At 43.8% G+C, this 25,824-nt stretch overlaps 1 protein-coding gene across 3 annotated transcripts in view; it reads right to left on the bottom strand.

Annotated features, from left to right (window-relative positions):
* LOC123492031 (prickle-like protein 2) overlaps positions 1-25,824 on the bottom strand; it is a 105,220-nt gene that overhangs the window by 7,808 nt on the left and 71,588 nt on the right. For 2 of the 3 annotated variants that reach the window (XM_045223682.1, XM_045223684.1), the window contains 4 exons: positions 6,308-6,491; positions 2,326-2,439; positions 2,020-2,157; positions 244-447 (listed from right to left, as the gene is read on the bottom strand). In XM_045223682.1, the coding sequence (XP_045079617.1) occupies positions 244-447; positions 2,020-2,157; positions 2,326-2,439; positions 6,308-6,491 (640 nt within the window). Of the gene's footprint in view, positions 1-243; positions 448-2,019; positions 2,158-2,325; positions 2,440-6,307; positions 6,492-10,792; positions 11,373-25,824 lie in introns of those variants that run through there. The other variant, XM_045223683.1, reaches the window with a different exon arrangement.

The raw sequence follows: 25,824 nt of genomic DNA, 5'->3' as shown, positions 1-25,824 counted from the left end.
CAACTACCTTGTACCCCTGCACATTGACTCTGTACTGGTACTCCTTGTATATAGCATCGTTATTGCTTTTATTGTGTTACTATAGATTTTTTATTTAGCAAATATTTGTCTTACTTTTTAACTCTTTTGGGAATGGGCTCGTAAGTAAACATTTCACTGTAAAGTCTACACTGGTTGTATTCGGCGCATGTGACCAATCAAATTTGATTTGATTTGTGTGTGTTTAGCAGGGTCTGCTCCTACCTCGTCACAGGCGGAGCAGCGTGGTTTGAGTCTCTCTGCGTGGTGCCGACCACAGTAGATCTTCCCTTCCTGGTAGAAGTAGATGAGGTCCACCAGCAGCTCATCACACATGCTGCACACGAAGCAGCCAGGGTGCCAACACACGCCGTGTCCTGCCCGCGACGCAAACACTGCAATGTCACCTCCGTTTATCTGCCCTCCACACTAGGAGATAGAAAGAGAGCGATGGTGGAGGAGAGAGATGGGGAGGAGAGAGATGGGGAGGAGAGAGAGATGGGAGAGGAAAGAAAAAGGGAGCAGAGAGAGGAAGATTTGAAGACGAGAGAGGAAGATTTGAAGAGGGGAGAGGAAGATTTGACGAGGGGAGAGGAAGATTTGAAGAGGAGAGAGGAAGATTTGAAGAGGGGAGAGGAAGATTTGAAGAGGGGAGAGGAATATTTGAAGAGGGGAGAGGAAGATTTGAAGAGGGGAGAGGAAGATTTGAAGAGGGGAGAGGAAGATTTGAAGAGGGGAGAGGAAGATTTGAAGAGGAGAGAGGAAGATTTGAAGAGGAGAGAGGAAGATTTGAAGAGGGGAGAGGAATATTTGAAGAGGGGAGAGGAAGATTTGAAGAGGAGAGAGGAAGATTTGAAGAGGGGAGAGGAATATTTGAAGAGGGGAGAGGAAGATTTGAAGAGGGGAGAGGAATATTTGAAGAGGAGAGAGGAAGATTTGAAGAGGGGAGAGGAAGATTTGAAGAGGGGAGAGGAAGATTTGAAGAAGAGAAAGGTACAGGGAGTGGGAATGGTAGGGAGGGGAGAAAAGGAGGGGGAGAGTGAGTGAAGGAGACAGAGAGGGAAATTTAGAGAGGTGGGACAGAGACAGAAAGGGAGAGAAGAGAATTACAAATCAGGTTACCTAACTGGCACACAGACCTGCTAACTGGCACACAGACCTGCTACGCATAGAGGTCAGCCGGGGGAGGGGATTAAATCAATACAGACTCTTAGAACAATCTACTCCCTCACACACTCACTCCTGTGGTTGTCTGCTTAGCAAGAAACTCAGCGAGTAAAATGTGGATACAAACAGGGCAGAAACATAACAGAGCATTGCAGAACTGCCTCAGGTCTGTAAGGGAATGACTGGGGGCTGAGTGTGTTTCTGAATGAAAACAATGTGCTTTTCATCTCATATAATATTGGCTCCATGTCTTAAAGCTGTAGACTAAAGCTAAATCAAGATTTGTTTATCTAGACTGCGATGTACCTTCAGGAGATCTAATCTGGAATGTACGTTCCAAGGTACAGTATAACATAAGGTGAAGAGTTAGGATCAAAAACACAGCATCAAGGAGCCTATAAGCCATTAGTGTGTCAGTGTGACATCTGTTCTGGCCAAGCTATTGGGAGAGATGAGGAGGGAAAACACAGAAAGGCAGGCAGGCAAATCTACCACAGTTGAGAGGCTGGGTCATGACTTGAATGTGAGGCTCCATTTTATCAGCTTCTTTTAAATGTCAGCTGAGCTCTTCACGTGGTGAATCACAATAAAAGACAGAAATGTCACTGGGTTCTACCACAAAAGAAAGGTGAGTCCTTTGCCTTTACAGTATTTTCTTTGATTACTTTTGTAATGTGTTTTTCGTGTGAGAGATGGCTATACGCGTATTTCTATCATATCTATCCAACTATGGCCACACCTGTATAGCCTCTACTATGTGTCTGTCCTCCATCTGACCTTCTCATGTGAGGGCCTGTGTGTGAACCAGTCCCAGTCCCGCTGGAGTTACTGTACCTGCTCACAGATCGCTCCAGTCATCGTCACGGGAAATGGTCTCACATTGCCGCGGCCCAGATTCTCCCGTTTCCGTTGGTTACTGAAGAGTTTGAGCTCCCTCTTCTCCTCATCGTCCAAAGTGTTACAGTAACGCACCTGGAAAACACACAGAGATTATTCAACATGTAATGAAGGGCTGCAGAGACAAACACAAATGATCCAGAGTTAGAGACACTAGAGAGTTAAGATGTCCCGGTGACAAATGCCCCCTTCCCAACATCTGTGTGCCCGGGGGGCAAACGGGAGGAGGGCTAAGGGTCTTACCTCATTGTCGTGGGGGGGCAGCTGATGGAGGAGCTGTTTGATGCGGTGCTTCTCTCCTGGGCTGTTCACATAGGGCACCTTGTCCTCAGGCAGGGAGCTGTAGTAGTGATGAACCTGACGGGAGAGAGACCAGGGCTGGTCAGGCCACCACTACCACTAATACTAGTGACATGGTACAGAGATTGGCCCACAAGTGGCAAATTAACATTTATTGGAACCCTGTAGGCTATATGAGTAAGGAAGAAAATGTATATCTACATTGTGAACCCCCTACCACAGGAACACACACACACACACACACACACACATTACAGTCATTAACCGTGTGTTTGCCAGACAGAGGCTTAATGCTAATCTCAAAATGACTGCTACATTCTTTACATTATGCTGGCCAACAATGAATGTCATCTTGGTGAAATGTATTAGTCTTTCAGAGTTACACGGGGGGAGAACATAATCGGGACCAGTGTTCTTCAATGGCTGTGATTTCAGGAGTATCGAGCGCCAGAGGACGGAAAGAGAGAGAGAGACGGAGAGATTAGGGGGCCAGAAGTACAGGAGAGGCAATTAATATGTGCTGACCACAGGGCCACAGGTAGCCAATTTTAATGGCCCATCTATCTAATGAATGGATCTTTGGACTGGAACCTGTCAGCTTTGTCCTTGCGTACAGTACAAAGGGCCTGCCACCACAACAATATGGATATATCCCTGAATAATGAAGAAAGCCTTCTGCATTTATTCACTGCAAAGGATACAGAAAAATATAGATATTGAAAGCCTCTGATATCCAAACTCTGATAAATCACTGAACACACGTCCAACAACAACAGACCATTACACTCTTGATGCCCACACTGTTGTGTGGTAGATGTGTGGAGCAGGGCACACCCAGCCCCCCTCCCCAGAGCCAGTTAGGATGAGCAGATTGGGATAATAATAGTAATTAGGGCCATAGAAACTACACTGAACAAAAATATAAAGGCAACATGCAACAATTTCTAAGATTTTACTGTGTTACAGTTTATATAAAGAAATCAGTCAATTTAAATAAATAAATTAGGTCACAGATACCTTAAAAAAAGGTAGGGTCGTGGATCAGAAAACCAGTCAGTATCTGGTGTGACCACCATTTGCCTCCTGCAGCGCGACATCTCCTTCGCTTAAAGTTGATCAGGCTATTGATTGTGGCCTGTGGAATGTTATCCCACTCCTCTTCAATGGCTGTGCGAAGTTGATGGATATTGGCGGGAACTGGAACACGCTGTCGTACAAGTCAATCGAGAGCATCCCAAACATGCTCAATGGGTGAAATGTCTGGGGAGTATGCAGACCATGGAAGATCTTGGACATTTTATACTTCCAGGAATTGTGTACAGATCCTTGCGACATGGAGCCAAGCATTATCATGCTGAAACATGAGGTGATGGTGGCGGATGAATAGCATGACAATGGGCCTCAGAATCTCGTCACGGTTTCTCTGTGCATTCAAATTGCCATCGATAAAATGTAATTGTGTTTGTGTAGTCCCCTGTAGCTCAGTTGGTAGAGCATGGTGCTTGCAACGCCAGGGTTGTGGGTTTGTTTCCTACGGGGGGCAAGTATGAAAATGTATGCACTCACTAACTGTAAGTCGCTCTGGATAAGAGCGTCTGCTAAATGACTAAAATGTCAAATGTGTCCGACACCATCTGCCCAGTACAGTTGAAACCGGGATTCATCCATGAAGAGCACACTTGTTCAGTGTGCCAGCGGCCACTGAAGGTGAGCATTTGCCCACTGAAGTCGGTTACGAAGCCGAACTGCAGTCAGGTCAAGACACTGGTGAGGATGACAAGCACGCAGATGAGCTTCCCTGAGACGGTTTCTGACAGAAATTCTTCGGTTGTGCAAACCCACAGTTTTATCAGCTGTCCAGGGGTGGCTGGTCTTAGATGATCCCACAGGTGAAGAAGCCGGATGTGGAGGTCCTGGGCTGGCGTGGTTACACATGGTCTGCGGTTGTGGGGCTGGTTGGACGTAGTGCCAAATTCTATCTTGGCAAAGGAGCAATGCTCACTAACAGGGATGTAAACAAATTTGTGCACAAAATTTGAGAGAAATATGCTTTTTGTGCGTATGGAAAATTTCTGGAATCTTTTATTTCAGCTCATGGAACATGGGACCAACACTTTACATGTTGCGTTTATATTTTTATTCAGTGTAAATGGCCTCAGATTGAATCTGCTTTCTAATTGTACAGAGACTATATGGCTTTTAAAGGGTAAATCTAATGGTAGGGTTTATGTTAGAAACCAACCTCCCCCCACAGCTCTTTTTCATCTCTGTTCACTGGAGAGACTGACAGCGTTTAGGACACAACCAAAGACCAGTCCTGACACACTATAACAAGCAACAGTGATTGTTTATTGGACATACCACACTTTAACAAAACACCATTGCAACAGCCTGCCACACATGGGCAAGAAGGGAGGACTGCCATTCCAAAGTACAATAAATGTTAACAGGCTGCCGTTTCCTTCAATGTAAGTGTAAAGGTTGAAATAATAAAAGCTTTAAGATTTAATTTCCTCTTGGATGACAAAAGCAGATTCTTCCCTATCTCTTGTGACACTGCGTGATCTGCCTCTTCAACAGCTGAGAGACATCAGTAACGGCTACTTTAGTAACATATTTGGCCTCAACTTCCCGTATCCTGGCAACTTCCTGACATTTTATTAGCTCTGACATCGAGAGAGAGAGTGTATATTGGCTGGGCCTTCCTGAGACCAGAACCAATAACTTCTCAGTACAGTCAATAATGGCAGTCTTATAAAAATGAGTAAAAGCAATGTTCAGGAAACTCAGTTCCCTATTACTTAAAACTCAATAAAAACATGATTATTGTAGTTGAAATGCAGCTGAGATTCTTTCAGTTTCACATTGCAAATACAATTGTGTTACTGCATGAATCCAGACGTTCATTACAGAGCAAGGGGAAATCATGTGTAGTTATTATGGAAACACTGGTTGATGGAATGGCTCCCACAGTCTTTGTGGACTGCTAAAATACGTAGTTACAGAATGGTGACTTGACACCAGTTGAGACTGAATAGCAGGTTCCTCCAGATGGAGCAGTGGAACTCTGTCCCTGAGGAGAAACCTAAACCTGGATGGAGCTCAGATTCTACAGATTAACTGGTGGTATTCACCATCTCCCTCTGTGGCTGGGCAGGGCATTGAAAAGTACCTCAATAGATAGCCTCCCCCCACCGTGCAAGGTCAAAAAAACATTTATATGACTTGACTGACTTGTATGTCAGTTTTGGAAGAGCTTAACTGTATACCTGGAAATTCAATGTACATAATTATGCAACCAGCAGTAAATCCTACAAACTATAGCCTATTTCCTCAATGCAAAGCCTCTCCTTTAACGGTAACATTGCCAGTCTTATTGCCCTACTGCTTTGGAAAGCTATCAGTCAGTCTATCCTCTTCGGTCTCCAGTTTGGCAGGCCAGTGTTGTGCTGCTTTTAAAGTGTGGCTTAATTGACTGGAGGTCACGTGACCTTTGGGGATGAAAAATGGCTGTGCTCAGCCTTGCGCGACTGAAATGGGGACGAGAACAGCGTATTGACCACCCCATTGCACAGGCAATAAGGCTTGCTTTCAGTTCATCAAGAAAATGAAACTCACATGTATAAAGGTTTCATTGTCCAATAAAAAAAACTCCAACACACGCACACCTTGTTTCTGCATCTCCCAGCTTAACAAAGTCAACAACGGGCTCGTAAATTACGAGTAAACAGTTTGCAAGCAGAATTAATTAGATATTAATTCAACCCCTGGCATCATATAATCCTTGTAAACCAATCGGCTTACTTGAACACCACACATACAACATAAGATGGTGAGTTAAACTTTGATCCATCACAGAGAAGATTGAATAGGGAAATCAAACCATACTCCCCGGTGTGTGTGTGTGTGTGTCTATCTTTCATACCTGTTCAGGTTTGAGCCCCGGGGGCACCCAGGCATACTCCTCCAGTGCGCAGCCTGAGTCGTCGTCTGAGGTGGAGTTCCTCTGGAAGTCGTACATCAGCTTAGTGACGGTCTTCTCCATCTCCAGAGGCACGGCTGTCACCACATGCTCCTCACGCCTGCACTTACAGTGGATACAGATCTTCCTACAGGACGCAGGGACAGAGAAAAGATGTCAGTGATGAGTTATCAAAGGTTACAGTAGACACTTTTCTCTTCAGGAGTTATCCATAGTCAAAGCTTAGAGTGGACACATGTCCAAGTGAATAGTGTTATTAAACACTGTTGCTAACCAACCAGGACTTATGTCTTGTATGTATGGCAAAATGTGGGTTGAGTTCAGAACTCTTCCGATGTCTATCTTTGTTTTGAGGGTTTTCTATTGCAAAGCAACGAAGCATGTGATATCTAAACTCCACCAGAGTTCAAGGGCCAGGGTTCACATGTCAAGGCTTCCTGCCGTGCGTCTCACCGAGGAAGAAGGATCTCAGAGACATTCTAGCTCCCACAATTCTCTAGGTAACGCAAGTGAGGACATAATAACAAACCGGTTAAGGTTTCTGCCTTTATAAACGGTGAACTAAACATTTGTATCTGCAATGGGTTGTTATTAACTAGTTATTCCCATGAGCATTATGAAGTGAAATAGAGAGGTGGCTGATTACTATTGAGAACAAAAAAATTACATATGGTTTTGGTCGGATGGATTCCCCAATTACATTAGTGGACAGCTTTCTGACATGTTAAAAATTATTAAATAAACTAGTGATGCATGTCTGGGGCCTAGTACATGTCTAAAAGGCAGATCTCTGCTTCTTCAATATCCTTTGGCAAGGGCAATCTACCTGAGTTCCTGGAGGCGATTGGCTTCAGCGAGAAGTCTACATGAATATTAAAGCAACATACACTGAAACGCCAAGATATCTTATCTATTAATATTGATGGAAGCGGTAAGTAGTACATGGAGCCAGGCCTTGGCTTGCAGACAAAGTCATCAGCTCTCTGACAACCAGTCCATCCGTACAGTGGAGGAGAATGGATAACTAAACAACCCATCCCAGAGGTAGGACACCTAGCCTGGGGCTAAAGCATCCTGAGTCCTCTCATTACAATACAGCAGTTCCCCATCATGACTAATGGATGTGTGATTAACAGGAGACAAACACACATACTCACACACCGAATGTACGTTAGCACACACGAGAGATGATTCAGGAAACCACGCCAAAAGAAACATTAAAAAATTAAAATAAATATGCTACACACACATCTCCCACTCCTCTTGATGCTAGTGGGTTCATTCTGCCTTTTTAGTGGAGAGCAGGATTAGCGATAAGGGATTAAATATAGCCTGGAGGAGTACATTGGGCCTGGATTCCTGGTTAGAGTAGTGTCTCTGTTTTGACACCGACAGAGGCCTTACAAACACCAAGCCAATGGTTCTCCTCGTCTTTGAGCTGGACATGTGAGCAGGAGGGCTGGAGTCCCGTGGGACCCATGAGTCTCTCTCTCTCTCTCTCTCTCTCCAGATGGAGGCCATCGTCCAGTGATTCACCTCTCAAACATCTGATCTCCCTGCTTCAGAATTGGCAGAGATATGCCCAGGGCCTGAGCCTCTGTTTGACTGGAACTTCCAGCCTGAAACACTATCCCATGTTACGCTGGTCATCTACATGACTTCAATTAGGGGGGATTGAGTGCTCTGGTAATACAAGTACATCACCAACGCCTCTTAAAAAACCTCCACAAAGTAAAGGGAGGAGAATGAAGTAAATTAAGTAGACTGTTTCCCCTTTAAACATGACTGACCTTTCCTCTCCTGGGGCAGATAAAGCCAGGCCGTCCATGGCCAGAGCACAGCACAACACAGCAGGAACCCTTTACGGACTGGAAGGTATCCGAGTGGACAATAATCCCTGAGACGGATGTAAGCAGACAATCATTCACCACCGCAGTGTTTATCATCGCATCGCCCCTCACGTCCCCCCGGCAACAGCCAAGTTAAACAGCTACACGCTGACACACTGCACAGTCAGTCGACACACCAACAGCACAGGCTAAATCCACTATTGAAACTAATGCCCAAGAAACTACAGACTGACCCACACACAGACAAGTTCTAACTAGACTAGAGATATGTACTGTATTTTATCAAGCATTATTTATTCACCCCTCTAGAATTCTTAACAACCACCTACGGACTAGTACAAATCCTCTGAGGTACTGGTACAAATCCTCTGTCAACTGAGGGAATAATCAACATGTTGGGTTGAGTGGTGGTGCCATTCATTTAACTAACCCAAATTTAACAGGTACATCTGCCATAGGGTAAGGTGTCATCCAGGTTCGTAAACACCTCCTCTAAAGTGTGCAACACATCCACAACCCTCGTCTTCCTGAAAAACAGCCATGGAGCTGAGAGGTCTTGATATGGTCTCCGAAAGGACCCCCATCCCAGACTCATTCCAGAGTGGCTCCCAGAGCGAATGCCACTTTTCATGGCATCATTCCGGACAGATTAGACACCATGTTTAAATGGCAGCCCAGAGGAGAGGTTCTGAGGAACAGCTGGAGGCAGACATTTCTCTTTTTTCTGCTGCTTTTGTTTTCTCTGGAAAAGAGGAGGACAGATTCTTTCTCCATTTTTTAACTGCCTTTTGTTCTGTGAGATCAGATGGACATTTCCATTCAGTGTTATTAAGATTGCATGTTCAAGGGTTTTCAGGAATGTAATGGTACTGTGTCAAAGGAAACAGTAACAAAGTATTTAGTCTTTGTTTGGCCTAATTTGGTCGTTTTTTGAAGCATGTATGATCAGCTTTAATCACTTAACTGCACAACATTCAGAAGAGCAGTCAAACTCAACAAAGGCGTTTGTTATTAGCAGCTAATTCCTGGTGACTCGATCCAATATGTTCCATCTAATGGAGATTAGGCCTGCGCCCACCTGCTGCAATAAATCATAATCCATAAACCATTCTTTCTCTCCAACACACACAGGCACCTACAAGACAACAAACAATCTGATAAGCAGCCACACACACACTGGACACTTTATTGCATAATGTAGTTTGTCTCAGAGAAGTAGATTGGGGAAAAAAGGCCAGTCATCTCTCTACGCTGTTTCTTTATGTGATTTGTGCAGGTTTAGAGTGGTAAGTGCAGGAAGTGAGCGAGGATTAGATTGATGTAACATCTAACTGAGCATGATGCTTTTCAGCTACAGCAGCTTCATACCAGAATATCATATTACTTATTCATAAGTGTTTACTTGTTCTGTAACTGCTACTGTGCCAGATGCATGGCAAGTCACAGAGAGGGCAAGTTTTTCAGGCTCCTGAGACTCAGTCCTCATATGGAACTGTAGCTAATCTCAAGAGAGACTGTCAAGCTGTCATTGGGGAACCCATCTGTAAAAGGATCAGCAAGTTTGAAAAGCTGACAAACACAATGTAGCCTAATGGACTGAATTAAACAATTTCATGGTGTTGAAAATGGATGGTCAAAAACTGACCTGGCATTGTTTTGCATACCAAGACATAGATGGTTGGTTGCCTATGAACTGAGGCAACCGGTAGTCTAGAGGTTACAGCGCAATACAGCCTGATATCTCCGTTACCCCTGGACTCTTATCCAGCTGCTGGAGTGTCCCAGTATTAATTATTCCCCAGTTAGTCCGTTCATATGCTAATCCAAAGTGACCTATCTGACTCAATCAATCCTGTGGCAGGCCAGGGCCAGATCATTAGAGGCAACACAACAAAGACTAATCACACTGAAAGGCACAGGTTAGCTTGATTACGAAGGGTAGACAAAAGGGATAATAACACATCCATTACAGAGGATAGCTTATGAGTGAGAGGTGAAGATAGTGAGATGATTTCTACTACTGCATGTGAGCACACTTAATTTGTTTTAAATTACAGAATGATAAGTTCCAATGTAGTAGCACTAGCAATGAATGCCTAATTGTCAAATACATTTCAACTCATAGCCCACTGATGTTGATATGATTTTAGTTTAAATCGAGCACACCATGAGAGCCACATAGGCTACACTGTAGAACACAAAAGGCAACAAATGTAGCCTATCTTGTGGTGAGAAAATATCAAATGTAGCCTATCTTGCAGTGAGAAAATACCAAACCCATTTTCAACACGACCTTTCAACAGCACTAACAGTTCACCCAAACTGGCACTTTTTGTCATTTCCTTCTCGTAAACTAAACCAGTGGTTCCCAACCAGGGTAACTAGGACCCCTGGGGGACTTGGCCTATCCACAGGGGGGTACTTGAGAAGACTCACGAGACTATAGGCCTACTGGTAAAATGCACATGAAGGCAGAATCACTGAACTAAACCACAGTTTAAAACCCGAAATAACAGCTGCGCAATAACAGCTTGATACAAAATAATGGAGCAAAACGTAGAATGTAGGCTTTGCTTACCTTATTACAAAGTAGGTGAGAGGGAGAGCATGGCTCTGCTTCCGGTGATATTAGTATTCAAACACACTTTCATCATTGCAAGCCTTTTCATAGTCTAGGCTAGCCTACTATTCATGCGGCACAGTTTTACATATCCTGCACTCTCACTCTCTGGTCCGTGCGAAGCCGCAATTCGTCCCCTTCGCTCCGCGAGCCTTTTAGTCAATCTGCTCCGCAAACACATCCACCAAGCGCACGGATTATTGGAAGTAAAGCGACACCTATAGAAAAAACGCAATAAGCGGTTGAACACAAATACCAAAATGCAATAGCATAAAATGTGTACGTTTCGAACAAATCCAAAACAATTCTTTTCGGATGCAGCAACAGAAAACTAGAAAGTACAAAAATGTTCCATAGGGACTTTCAGTGAGCGCTGAGCAGCTACTTGCTCGCTTGAGTGCCTGGCTGAATAAGTGCCTGGCTGTCCTTGCCAGCACCACCACCTCCTCCCCTGCCGAATGCTAATGACCATCCGTGATGTCAGGAAGTCCCCGTCCTAACGTTGGTGGTATAATTAGCGGTGTGAATGACTGGTGTTTTGGAATCATTTGCATGCAAATTGAACCATTTCCCCGAATGAACTGTCCCCGGGCAATCATCTAAGAGAGAGAGAGAGAGGGAGAAAGGGAATATAAGGACTGTGGGGTATTGGAGGTATAAGCCACTGTAAACAAAATGCATAACAATTACCAATATAATGTAGAAGAATGGAGAAGGGTCATAGCCTATGGCCTACAGAACACTAGTGTGGACTGGAGTAAGGTAATCGAACAGCACTTATTTCCCAATACACTGCAGTCTAAAAGGTCATTTTATATACTGCTTGATTATCAAATGTTTATAAGCAGTTTATCAACAGATATTTACAAAAAAACACATTGTTACTAGGCCTCTGAAATATCTCCCTGTCCTTGACTACTTTCTTCATGACCACTGAGAGGTGAACAATAGCTTCACCTTTCAGCTCATCCACATCAATGAACAGGAAGGAAAGGTGACAGGCAAGAATGTTTTTGAACACCAGGCTATTGGAACATAGTTGGTACAAAACCATTCATAATTGACTCTGTACTTTCAATCTACACTGAAAAGCTCCCAGAAATGTTTCATAAGCACAAAAAACTAATTTCTCTCAAATGTTGTGCACAAATCTGGTTATATCCCTGTTAGTGAGCATTTTAGCCTTTGTCAAGATAATCCATCCACCTGACAGGTGTGGCATAGCAAGAAGCTGATTAAACAGCATGATCATTACACAGGTGCACCTTGTGCTGGGGACAATAAAAGGCCACTCTAAAAATGTCCAGTTTTGTCACAGATGTCTCAAGTTCTGAGGGAGCGTGTAATTGTCATGATGACTGCAGGAATGTCCATCAGAGCTGTTGCCAGATAATTAAATGTTCATTTCTTTACCATAAGCAACCTCCAACATCGTGTTAGAGAATTTGGCAGTACGTCCAACTGGCCTCACAACTGCAGCCCACGTGTAACCACGCCAGCCCAGGACTTCCATATCCGGCTTCTCCACCTTCTTCTGTGCGGAGGGGGGCCGGGGTGTTGAGGACTATTTCTGTCTGTAATAAAGCCCTATTTGTGGGGGAAAAACTCATTCTGATTGGGTGGGACTGGCACCCAAGTGGGTGGGCCTATGCCCTCCCAGGCCCACCCATGGCTCCGCCCCTGCCCAGTCATGTGAAATCCATAGATTAGGGCCTAATGAATTCATTTCAATTGACTGATTTCCTTATATGAACTGTAACTCAGCAAAATCTTTGAAATTGTTGCATATTTTTGTTCAGTATATATTCACACCATAGTAAAACAACTTCAAAGCCAATGTAGACAAATTGATGTATAGGCCTAAGCATATCATTGTAACAACTGGGTCCTAGGGGTCTGTTTGGGACCAAAATAAATAGTTCCACTTTCGGAATGAAATCAGTGTATCCCATTACAAATCAAAATATATACTTGATTTAACTATGTGAAGTCAGTCACAATTAGTTATCGCCTTTGGAGAGGTGATTTGGTATTGATAGGTTTATTTATGGACTCAAACCAGATTACTTCCATCTTGGCTATTTTGGGCCGTCGTAATCTTACAAACACTTGCACGGCTCTAAGGCTGTAATGCTATCCAAGCTCCTTTCCAGAATTAGTGTTAGGAGTGTTTAACAATGTCCGACTGCTGCTACTAATTTGCTTATTTGTTTTGCATTGAATATGTAGAGAGAGGGAAAATGACGACCAAACCCAACATAATAGTTGTATTTCTGGTGAAATATTCTTAATTTATGGTTAATTTCAAAGGGGAAACAGTATAATGAGGGGGAGTTATTAATTAAATCAAGATGTGTTTATTTTTCCTCAAAGGCCTCCTCTGCAGTGTGTTAGCAAAGAGGAAAAAGGAAAGTAAAAAAACGAAACAGAACTAGTTGAGACAGTTTGTGAAGCTGCTAAAAACAGCTGGTGGCTCTGAACAACTTTCTCAGTTTGAGGAAGATGCAGTCGTCTTTCTGCTCCTTTACCTCTTGGAGTCAGCCTACAGCTTTCTCTCCCAATGCTGCATGTTAGGCCTGGATTCCCCCTCTCCCTGGCTGCCCGTCTTTAGCCCCACATACAAGTACACAATCCCAACCCCTTTACAAACACAAGAGTATCAATTACCCCTCAACCTGTATTTAAGGCCTTTCCACAGGCTTTTATGAGGAACTGTAAGTGACAGCATCCCCACTCTTCACAGCTGCAGAGCGGGTCAACTGGTCTGAGGCCTGTTGCTGCTTCATATGGGTTTCAGCCTTTCCCCAATAAACTGATCCAGGGCCTAGTTTCTTTAATGCTCTAATAAAAACATAGGGGCCAGCTTGGGGAACATGCCATGGATAACATTTACTTGACTGTAGTACCTCTGCATGGTCATTTTAGTTGAGGAGAACAGGTTTACTCCCTTCCAAAGCATGCATTAGCATACCAGTGCCTTGGTCCCGATCAAAGAACAGGATGAACGATAGTGTATACTTAATGTCCGGAGGGGTGAATTAAGCAATAAGGCACAAGGGGGTGTGGTATATGGCCAATATACCACGGCTAAGAGCTGTTCTTAAGCACGACGCAACGCGGAGTGCCTGGATACAGCCCTTAGCCGTGGTATATTGGCCATATACCACAAACCCCCAAGGTGTCTTATTGCTATTATAAACTGGTTACCAATGTAATCAGAGCAGTAAAAATAAATGTTTGGCTGTCAGCCAATCAGCATTAAGGGCTCGAACCACCCAGTTTATAATAAGTCATTTCAAATATGTTTTATAGTTGCACTTCCTGAGAGGATCTTATCTGACATTGCTCGTTCTGATATTTTTAGTTTCTTTCTTCCTTTTTTTTTCGGAATTATGTGTGTATTCTTATTTTTTTATATATACAGTGTAGTCCCCTGTAGCTCAGTTGGTAGAGCATGGCACTTGCAACGCCAGGGTTGTGGGTTCGTTTCCCAAGGGAGGCCAGTATGAAAATGTATGCACTCACTAACTGTAACTCGCTCTGGATAAGAGCGTCTGCTAAATGACCCCCAAAAAAATATATATATATATAAACGCAACATGCAACAATTTCAAAGATTTTACTGAGTTACAGTTCATATGAGGAAATCAGTCAATTGAAATAAATTCATTAGGCCCTAATCTGGATTTCACATGACTGGGAATACAGATATGCATCTGTTGGTCACAGATACCTTTAAAAAAAGGTAGGGGCGTGGAGCAAAAAAACTGTCAGTATCTGGTGTGACCACCAGTTGCCTCTTGCAGCACGACACATCTCCTTCGCATAGAGTTGATCTCAGATGATCCCGCAGGTGAAGTTACACGTGGTCTGCAGTTGTGAGGCCAGTTGGACGTACTGCCAAATTCTCTAAATTGTCGTTGGAGGCGGCTTATGGTCGAAAAAATTAACATTCAATTCTCCGGCAACAGCTCTGGTGGACATTCCTGCAGTCAGCATGCCAATTGCACGCTCCCTCAAAACTTGAGACATCTGTGGCATTATGTTGTGTGACAAAACTGCACATTTTAGAGTGGCCTTTTATTGTCCCCAGCACAAGGTGCACGTGTGTAATATTCATGCTTTTTAATCAGCTTATTGATATGCCACACCTGTCAGGTGGATAGATTATCCTGGCAAAGGAGAAATGCTCACTAACAGGGATATATAAATAACTTGTGCTCAAAATTTGAGATAAATAATATTTTTGTGTGTTTTGAAAATGACTGGGATCTTTTATTTCAGCTCATGAAACATGGGACCAACACTTTATTTGTGTTCCGTATATATTGCTAGGTATTACTGCATTGTTGGAGCTAGAAACACAAGCATTTCGCTGCACGTGCGATAACATCTGCAAATATGTGTACACAACCAATAAACTTTGATTTGATTTATCATACTCCAATATTATCTAAACCTTACCAAGGAAGGAAGTGAAGTACCAAGAAAAAAAGAGATCTGTCATTATAAGAGCTTGCGTTGGATCCAATGGTCTGAATTGACCCACAATTAAATGTTTTAACACCACCATCCTCTTCTCTCCTTTCAAGTGGCAAATGCTGATGATGACTATCACTGAGTTAACACCAAGGCAGCTGGGTCTCACCCCAACAGCTGATCACTGAGCTGATCACTGAGGAGAGAGAGAGAGAGAGAGAGAGAGAGAGAGAGAGAGAGAGAGAGAGAGAGAGAGAGAGAGAGAGAGAGAGAGAGAGAGAGAGAGAGAGAGAGAGAGAGAGAGAGAGAGAGAGAGAGAGAGAGAGAGAGAGAGAGACAGACAGACAGACAGACAGACAGACAGACAGACAGACAGACAGACAGACAGACAGACAGACAGACAGACAGACAGACAGACAGACAGACAGACAGACAGACAGACAGACAGACAGACAGACAGACAGACAGACAGACAGACAGACAGACAGACAGACAGACAGACAGACAGACATAGAATACTACTTTTCTGGTATGACTACTTAGAGATAACCACATTCATTTCTAGAGACTGGGCTCGCATCAAAGCATTTGGGACCAACAAGCCAGTTAGATAGATCCAACTTCCTTTCCCTCAGACTAGCCTTGTTTCCAGCCTCAGATAGGGGGTTTAGGGGGTTGGAGTAATTCCCCAAATCTCTGCTACTACTATTACCAGTCTCATCCAGCGGGTTCACCCAAGTACTCTGTCCATAGACAGGATTTAGAGTAAAGGGACTAAGGCTGTGGATGGATACTCAGCTCAAGAGCACTTCTACAATAATGTTCCCAGCAGATAAGTGATTATTATATTCCGTGTTTAATTGTTTTTTTATAGGGGGGGAAAGAATAACGAGAAGAGTAGCCAGTTTGGCTGAAATTCTAATCCGTCCGTCCTTCCGTCTAGTGGCCCTGCTATAGCCAGGCTGGGGAAGTCATTAGGCCACAGGGAGAGCATGTGTTCTCCTGCTCCAGCTCCATGCATTGAAGGGGCCTGGGCTCTAGAGTGACCTTGAGGAGAGGCTCTTGAGGGGAAGGCTATTTCTGCCCTTGCTGGCCCACTTACAACAAGAGCTCTTCAGCGTGAAGAAACGTGTTGCTAGGGCCCCATCCATCAGACCATCCATCTCAAGCCACAGACAGCCTGGCTCTCAGGGGCTGTGGAGCACGTTCCTCAGTGTACAGTACATTACCCTACCCCTGTCTCTCTGTGAGCTTTCCCAGTCATACATGTGGATTCAGATTCAAAACATAACTGGGTCACGTTTGGGAGTCAGTAAAGGTATGCGTAGAAGATGCAAAGGGAAATGTCGACTGAAAAAACATGAGCAATTGAGAAAGAAATTATTTTGCATCAACATGTAAGAAAATGGAAAAGCCTCTTCAGTGAACAGTCTGCTGTCTAATCCTGCCACACCAAATATCCAGGGGCTGTTTTATGACTAAGCTCCCAATCATCCCCCAGTGGAGGATTTCAATCAAATCAAATCAACATTTATTGGTCGCATACACAGATTTGATATCGTTATCGCAGGTTATCGCAGGTGCAGCACGAAATGCTTGTGCTTCTAGCTCCAACAGTGCAGTAATACCTAGCAATACAAAACAATACACACAACAAGAAATGAAAAATATCAGAATGAACAATGTCAGAGACCGGAATATAAATATATATATATATATATATATATATATATACAGTGGGGAAAAAAAGTATTTAGTCAGCCACCAATTGTGCAAGTTCTCCCACTTAAAAAGATGAGAGAGGCCTGTAATTTTCATCATAGGTACACGTCAACTATGACAGACAAATTGAGGAAAAAAAATCCAGAAAATCACATTGTAGGATTTTTAATGAATTTAATTGCAAATGATGGTGGAAAATAAGTATTTGGTCACCTACAAACAAGCAAGATTTCTGGCTCTCACAGACCTGTAACTTCTTCTTTAAGAGGCTCCTCTGTCCTCCACTCGTTACCTGTATTAATGGCACCTGTTTGAACTTCTTATCAGTATAAAAGACACCTGTCCACAACCTCAAACAGTCACACTACAAACTCCACTATGGCCAAGACCAAAGAGCTGTCAAAGAACACCAGAAACAAAATTGTAGACCTGCACCAGGCTGGGAAGACTGAATCTGCAATAGGTAAGCAGCTTGGTTTGAATAAATCAACTGTGGGAGCAATTATTAGGAAATGGAAGACATACAAGACCACTGATAATCTCCCTCGATCTGGGGCGCCACGCAAGATCTCACCCCGTGGGGTCAAAATGATCACAAGAACGGTGAGCAAAAATCCCAGAACCACACGGGGGGACCTAGTGAATGACCTGCAGAGAGCTGGGACCAAAATAACAAAGCCTACCATCAGTAACACACTACGCCGCCAGGGACTCAAATCCTGCAGTGCAGACGTGTCCCCCTGCTTAAGCCAGGACATGTCCAGGCCCATCTGAAGTTTGCTAGAGTGCATTTTGATGATCCAGAAGATGATTGGGAGAATGTCATATGGTCAGATGAAACCAAAATATAACTTTTTGGTAAAAACTCAACTCGTCGTGTTTGGAGGACAAAGAATGCTGAGTTGCATCCATACCTACTGTGATGCATGGGGGTGGAAACATCATGCTTTGGGGCTGTTTTTCTGCAAAGGGACCAGGACGACTGATCCGTGTAAATGAAAGAATGAATGGGGCCATGTATCGTGAGATTTTGAGTGAAAACCTCCTTCCATCAGCAAGGGCATTGAAGATGAAACGTGGCTGGGTCTTTCAGCATGACAATGATCCCAAACACACCGCCCGGGCAACGAATGAGTGGCTTCGTAAGAAGCATTTCAAGGTCCTGGAGTGGCCTCCAGATCTCAACCCCATAGAAAATCTTTGGAGGGAGTTGAAAGTCGGTGTTGCCCAGCGACAGCCCCAAAACATCACTGCTCTAGAGGAGATCTGCATGGAGGAATGGGCCAAAATACCAGCAACAGTGTGTGAAAACCTTGTGAAGACTTACAGAAAACGTTTGACCTGTGTCATTGCCAACAAAGGGTATATAACAAAGTATTGAGAAACTTTTGTTATTGACCAAATACTTATTTTCCACCATAATTTGCAAATAAATTCATTAAAAATCCTACAATGTGATTTTCTGGATTTTTTTTTCTCATTTTGTCTGTCATAGTTGACGTGTACCTATGAGGAAAATTACAGGCCTCTCTCATCTTTTTAAGTGGGAGAACTTGCACAATTGGTGGCTGACTAAATACTTTTTTTCCCCACTGTATATATATATATATATATATATATATATATATATATACTGTATAATGGTGTGTATAGACAGTATGGACAGTATATGAATAGAAAAGGTGTGTACAGCAGTAGTTACATAGGATGAGCCTTGACTAGAATACAGTATATACATATGAAGTGGGTAAAACAGTATGTAAACATTATTAAAGTGACCAGGGTTCAATGACTACGTACATAGGGCAGCATTCTCTAAGGTGCTAAGGAATAATCCATAGTCACGGCGGCCATGTAGGGGTCAGTACCTCAGCATCTCTCAATGGCTGGTCACTCCCATTCAGTCAGACTGCAGGGTTCTGGAACACCACAGAGTTCTATTCTAGAACCCTCTCCTCCTTGGAGCTCCTCAGCCCTCTCCTCTCTCCCTGCAGGCATCACAGTTGCCATACGGAGAGGAGAAGAGTTACCAGATGTTTCGTTAATAATAGATCTGATCAGCCTCATTAGGATGACCACAGCAGAGCCAAAACAGCAGCAGCTTGATACATGATTTCGCCCCATTCTGTCAGTAAACTAAAGCCTCAGATGCACTTTACAACACCACAGCCAGGTATGCAGAACAACAGTACTGTACATATTGATAATGCATACTGCTTCAAGAGAGGAATAGAAGATGCAACACTGAACACAGGCTGTGGGGGAGGGGGGGGAGTACAAATCCCCAGTGATCTAAACACAGCCAACGTGTGTGATCATCTTCTCCTGTTTTAGCCAATCACCTGGGTCGTGCTCCACTTTCTCCAGAGCCTCCTGTAATGGTTTAAACCTCAGCAATTCAAACTTTTAGTTAAATAAACCCTTGCTTAAGTATGCCATGTTTAAATATTTAGTTGAGAAAGACTGGCTGGAAGGACAGAAGGATCAGTCAAACAGTGGTGGGTCTGCCTGAGAGGCTCTTTCTGTCCATTTTCGTCAGGGACCAGGAGGGAGCACAGTGCTCTGCTTATGTCCACTTATAGTTACGTTTGATTTGCAATTTGTTATCAACAGAATTCAAGCAGAACATTCCTCAAACATCTGTCTAGAGGATACTTTTCCTCCTTGCTGTTCCACGAATAAGAACATGTAGTAGACTAAGAAAACAGAACAGTTACATTTATTAAGCTTTTATAATTGCCATTTTATATCTGTCACATGTAATTTGTGCCAGTAAGGGTACACCAATAAACTTAGAAAGACAACAAGTGGCAATGAATATGTACTGGCAAAAAAGACCATATAGGGCTCTTGCCTTCTTAAAGGCGGGCACGCTCACATACACACACTGCAGTCTGGTAAATGTATCAGGGTTAGGGATCAGGGAAGGCTTGGACCCGAGTCCAGGATGGACTGCTATAGCTTCCTGTTACAGGAGAGTGAGCGAGAGAGAGAGCGAGAGAGCGAGAGAGAGCGAGACAGAGAAACTTAGAGAAAGCCAGGACACTCTCATTAATCTGCTGGGAAAAATATTACCATTGGCTCCTGCTTTAAATACCTCTGTGATTTGCAATAGCAAATACAAAACCTCAGAAAAATCAGATCAGAGTCCAATCAGCCTACTACTTGCCTGTTACAAACACCAAGCTCCAGTCAGTTTGATGGGTTGGTGTTGTCAAAATACGATTGGTTAGAAGCTTTTCGTACAGGACCAATCTGCTACTGTCAAGCCCGTCTAAACTATATGTAGACCTACCCAGGAATAAAAAAACAGACCTGGTTTATTCACTAATCCATTTCTACCCTGCCGCTTTCACATCAATAATCCAACCTAAAGCGTTTCACTTGGATAACTTTCTCACAGGGGACTTATGCTTTAAGTACTACAGGCTATTCTTTAATAAAAATGTATTTAATTGATAGAGGTTTTGCAGAATAAGTTAAAAGTGAAGGTGTGTAGAGCCAGGATGAAATAGAGTTGTCTGTTATGAACAGATTAAACTAGATGAAGAGAAAAAGGGGGCTTTAATACACTTCAACCTGATTTCAGAGCCAGCAGAACAAAAGGCCACGAGCTTATCTAAGTGGTCAATAAGGTCATAAAGAGGTTGACTTCCTAACCACACAGCAGAGGTTCTGGGAGGAGGGGGGTCCTCATCCAATTAACAGTGTTTCATCTCAACCAACCCTGATATAAAACAACCACCCATTCATTCCACCCAAGATCCATTTAATTATCCGATTTACTGCAACAAGCTGTGATCGATGATGAGCCGATGACACACAAGCTCCATGTCGATATAACCACCGCTGCTTTCTCCACAGGGGCTGTCTGGTCCAGCTCCGGTGGCAGTTATGGATTGGTAACTGGAGAGCGATTGGCATTTCTAGGATCTTTGGAGTGAGCTGTGGATTTCTGTTATCAAACACAGAGTGAGTGTGAGCCCACCACTCAATGGAGTATGCGTAGTGTTGGCGTTGGCAACACAAGGACTGATTGGAGAAGGTCTGAGACAGCACTAAGGAATAGATAGATGACTCATTCAGAATCCACGTGTGCTGTGTAATAATGAAAACTCAGCAGAACACACAGGCATGCACAAATACACACACAAACACACACACACACACACACACACACACACACACACACACACACACACACACACACACACACACACACACACACACACACACACACATACACACACGATCAACAGTTGCAGACAGTCCAACAAAAGGTAGAGGTATTGAGACACTCAGGAGCCCCTCCACCACATTTCCCAGAACAAAAGCTTATACTTGTACTCTCCCATCTGTCTTTCCCCGCTCCTCACTGTAGCTTCTATTACCTCCCCTTTGGTAGACTTTGGCCCATTAGAAATCAGTGAGAGAGCAACACCCTGAGAGGAACTAAATGACCCTGGCACAAGGCTGTTTATAACTTCCCAGCCTGCCATTCGCCCCTGTTTATTTGAACTGTGAACCACACCGTGTATGTGTGTGTAGAGGGGGAGGGCGAGGCCGGCTATTCTAAAGTAAATCCTGTGTCCTGCCCCTTTCACACTCCACACTCTGAGCACGTTTATCTCCCCGCAGGCACCCAGCGCTCCTGTGGTTCTCCAGGCACAGACAGTCCTCTGTGTGCCCAGCCAGGGCTGCACGGCACAGGCATGGAGAGAACAAACACCCCCTGCCCTCCTGGAGCCCCAGAGCCCAGACACAGGACATGCTGTGACACACATATGGGAAGGCCTCTTTCAGCATTTGACTACCGCCTGCTAGGCCATCTCCAGCCCCCTCCATTCACTGCACAATGCCAGTGATTATGTATGGAGATTATTCAAAGCAGACACTGTGATGAAGGAGGGAGACTGGAGTAACAGTGTGTTTGGGATTTGGTTCTTGGTAACAGTGCCTGGGGGTAGTGGAGGATGAGAGAGTGTATCGTAAATGAACCCACTGTTTTAATCCACAGCCTGGAAGGACTGTACTACCAACCCAGATACCATAAGATCTCAAATAACTCTAGGAACATGTACACCCACACCCAAACTGAAGAGATACATGTATAATATTGAGTTCCCTCTGTACTTTTCGGAGTTCATTTATTGCGGGGGGAATGTAATGTACTAAGATCTAAAATAGCAGACATTTACCTAGGCTGACATTTCTGAAGTACTGTTGGGCTGTGATTCTGCTGTTAACTGTCGCTATTTCTAACCCCCATCTATCCATGTGTGGGTTGCTCTTAAATAGCATCACATAAATCAATGGCAATAAATAGACTGTTCAGTCTGATTATTGTATGCACACGTGACTGTAAATCGCTTTGGATAAAAGCGTCTGCTAAAAGGCATATTATGATGTGGTAATATTGACCAGGAAAACCAGATAGCAAGGCTGTCACGTTTTACATAAGCCTCCATTATGAATCTAATATGTCAGGCTCAACCCCTTCTCAGTTATACGCTAGTTAGACAGAGTGTAAATATGCAATCATTAGAAACACACATGAGACAGACACAGCATGAGAGAGAGAATTTAAGAGAAATAGCAGTGGAACGAAGAGATTTATCTGACATGGTCAAAATCAAATCAACTCCTGGTGCCACCAGGAGTTGGGAGGTTACATTTACATTTTAGTCATTTAGCAGACGCTCTTATCCAGAGCGACTTACAGTTAGTGTGTGCATACATTTTCATACTGGCCCCCCGTGGGAAACGAACTCACAACCCTGGCGTTGCTAGCGCCATGCTCTACCAACTGAGCTACAGGGGACTGAGTAATTAATATAGAGGAGATTCTCCCATTGGGTTTCTCATCGATTGATTCAAACCTTCCATTGGCAGATCCTTCTGTTTTTCTCATTGTAAGATGAGAGGCCATTCTTCCTACACAGTGGCTGGAGGGGTGAGGTCACTGACACGGATCAACCAATGAGGGACCAGACTCAGTGATGGAGTTCCTTTCTGTCTCCCAGTGCAGAGCCCTTGGCCATTACTAAATCACCGCCCTCAGTCGATATGGTGGCCCATGGGCCCTCTGCTGTGCTGACCTCCTTCAGAGAGAGATATAGTGTACCTGGAATTGATGTGCCTATTGATCAGCATTCAGCTCGGCCTGACCAAGCCTGGTTCCTCTGTGAATCCCCCAAGGCCACAGACCTGACTAACAGATCAGCCTACTGTTTCACCCTAAACTCCATTGATTACTCACAAAACGCAGACCCTTTAATGTGGACATAGGGGAGGTTTTCCATTTTCCTTAACCATTTCCAATCAATACAGCTTCAGTTTCTTTAGATAGTGAAAATGGATAGATTGACACAGAAAATGGATAGATAACTATATAAAAATAAAAACAAGCAGTATAAGATGTCTTCCACATTAGAAAAGGACATGAGTGAGCACATTTTTTGATGACATAGCATGAATCTGAGGGTTGCACAAAAAGCTGAACACATGAACCCTGCCATCTGGGACTCATTTAGTATACATGTGCAAATGATTACATATTTCTCAAAAAGAACATTTGAGAAGTCTTTAACCTTTTGACACAAATTTGAATTTGTTCTTTTCTGACTTAAGCATAAGTAAGCAAAGTATAGTGTCTGCCAAAGAAAGAGATCGCTTGAGAGCGAGTGATAGATTCAGAGAGAGAGAGAGAGAGAGAGACAGAGAGAGAGACAGAGAGAGAGAGGGACAGAGAGAGAGAGAAAGAGAGGGAGAGAGAAAGTGAGAGGGACAGAGAGTGTGAAACAGAGAGAGAGAGGGGGAGAGCGAGCGAGAAAGAGGGCGAGAGAGGAGACAGAGTAACCAACCAAGCAGGGACTTCCATAACAAGCCCCTTCACACTCCCAGCATTCTCAGCTGCAAATGACCGTTTTAGAGCAGAGGGGTGAAATGTGTCACCCCCCTGGCTGGCAAGCTGGGTAAACTTTAGAGATCCTGTGTTGACCCACAAACACAGCTCTTCAACTTGGGGAAGCCCTCCACTCTTACTGTACTATTAAATCAGGGCTATTCAATTCCGGTCCTGGAGGGCCGAAACACCTCTGTTTTTCATCCTCTCCTTCTAATCAGGGGCTATTTCAGACCTGGGACACCAGGTGAGTGCAATTAACTACCAGGTAGAAACAAAAAACGTAAATGTTTCGGCCCTCCAGGACCGGAATTGAATACCCTGCTGTACATATTGTTCACAACAACAACAACAAAAACAGACAAAGTCAACGTAGTCTTTATGGACTATTATCAAAAGTCACGATAAGAAGTCAAGATAAAGTTAAATGTGTCACATATAGGCAGTTAAAGAACTCAATGACATTGATTAACTTCAAGCTTGAAGACAGATAGCATTCTAAACCACAGTCTTTGTTTAGGGTCTTTGCTCATCTGGTACCATGTCTAATGTGTGTGTGTAGCCGGTCCTTAACCAGCCACTGGTTGGCCTGCGAGGTGGGCCCACCTCATCTGGTGTCCCTGTGGTGAGTGGGTCCAGACCACAGTCCACGGTTCAGAGGTCAGGGACCCACACTCAGAGGAACAGCGGCTGAGGGTGTTGGGGTGTGGGCTGGGCTTAGAAAGAGAAAGTCCTATCCCACAGCGATAGGGGTGGGCCTCAATGCAAAGAGATGCAGCTTCACTTCACTGCACACATCATATTGTGTATCAACTAATTGTACAGATATAAATAAAGTTGTCCTCCAAAGAATAGGGACAGTGGTAGGTAAAAAAAAACAGAAAATCAACAAAATAAAAGGAGAGAAGGCAGAAGTGTGGACATTGAACTGCGGCTAGGGAGTTGGACTTTCCTGGCACCCACATCAAGGTGAGGTATTTCTGCTGTTTCCTTGAGAAAAGCTCTCCACCTCCGCCACCTCAGAATGTACCCAGCTGATTACATATGGCCACCTAAAGCGCTGCATCAACCATAATCTACCATAACAGACTAGCAAATAGCTGTGGATAAAGGTATCGGATGGGGAAATGATGATAAACAGCCCATAATCACTCTAATAAAACTGCTAGAATCTGAATGTGACGGGATCGATGTGGTGTGGTATGGAGGGAGAGTAATTAGGTGGTGATTCATTCCATGTCCCTTTCATTGTCTGCTCCCTGCATCACACTGAGAAGCAGCTAATTGCCAGGAGATGAGATTAACACCCAGCAGACGTGATTCACCACTGTCACTGTGTCCTGCCTGTCCTGTCCTCCCATATGAAGGATGTCTCTCTCTCTGTGACAGGGACAAACTCACACACAGCTGCTTGACAGGGACAGCTACTTCTATACCAGCATCACACCGCACAAATGAGATGAGGAAAGACTGAGAATATTACAATGAACTTCAGAGGACAAAAACTCGGAGACAGAAAACGGATGTTGTCCATGTTTTATGTTTTACTTTGAAGAGGAAAGCTTTGGCTGTGTGAAAAAAACAAAACAAAACAAAAACATGTTGTTGCATCTTCGTTCAATGTGGAATGTGACAGATTTGGGTTATGCGAGATGCCTGGTGTGGAGGTGTTTATACAGTGTGTGTGTGTGTGTTTGTGTGTGTGTGTGTTTGTGTGTGTGTGTGTGTGTGTGTGTGTGTGTGTGTGTGTGTGTGTAGTGTAGTGTGTGTCTGTATAAATAGAGCAGATGAATAGATGTCATGACGAAGGTTGGAACACAATTTGAAGCGAGGTGAGGGAAGGCATCACGTCAACGTGATTCCAGCTCAGTGTCTTTCATTAGGA

The sequence above is a fragment of the Coregonus clupeaformis genome, chromosome 12 (genome assembly GCF_020615455.1).
Source record: "Coregonus clupeaformis isolate EN_2021a chromosome 12, ASM2061545v1, whole genome shotgun sequence".
Lineage (NCBI taxonomy): Eukaryota > Metazoa > Chordata > Actinopteri > Salmoniformes > Salmonidae > Coregonus > Coregonus clupeaformis.
This window is presented reverse-complemented; position numbering and strand designations above follow the sequence as displayed.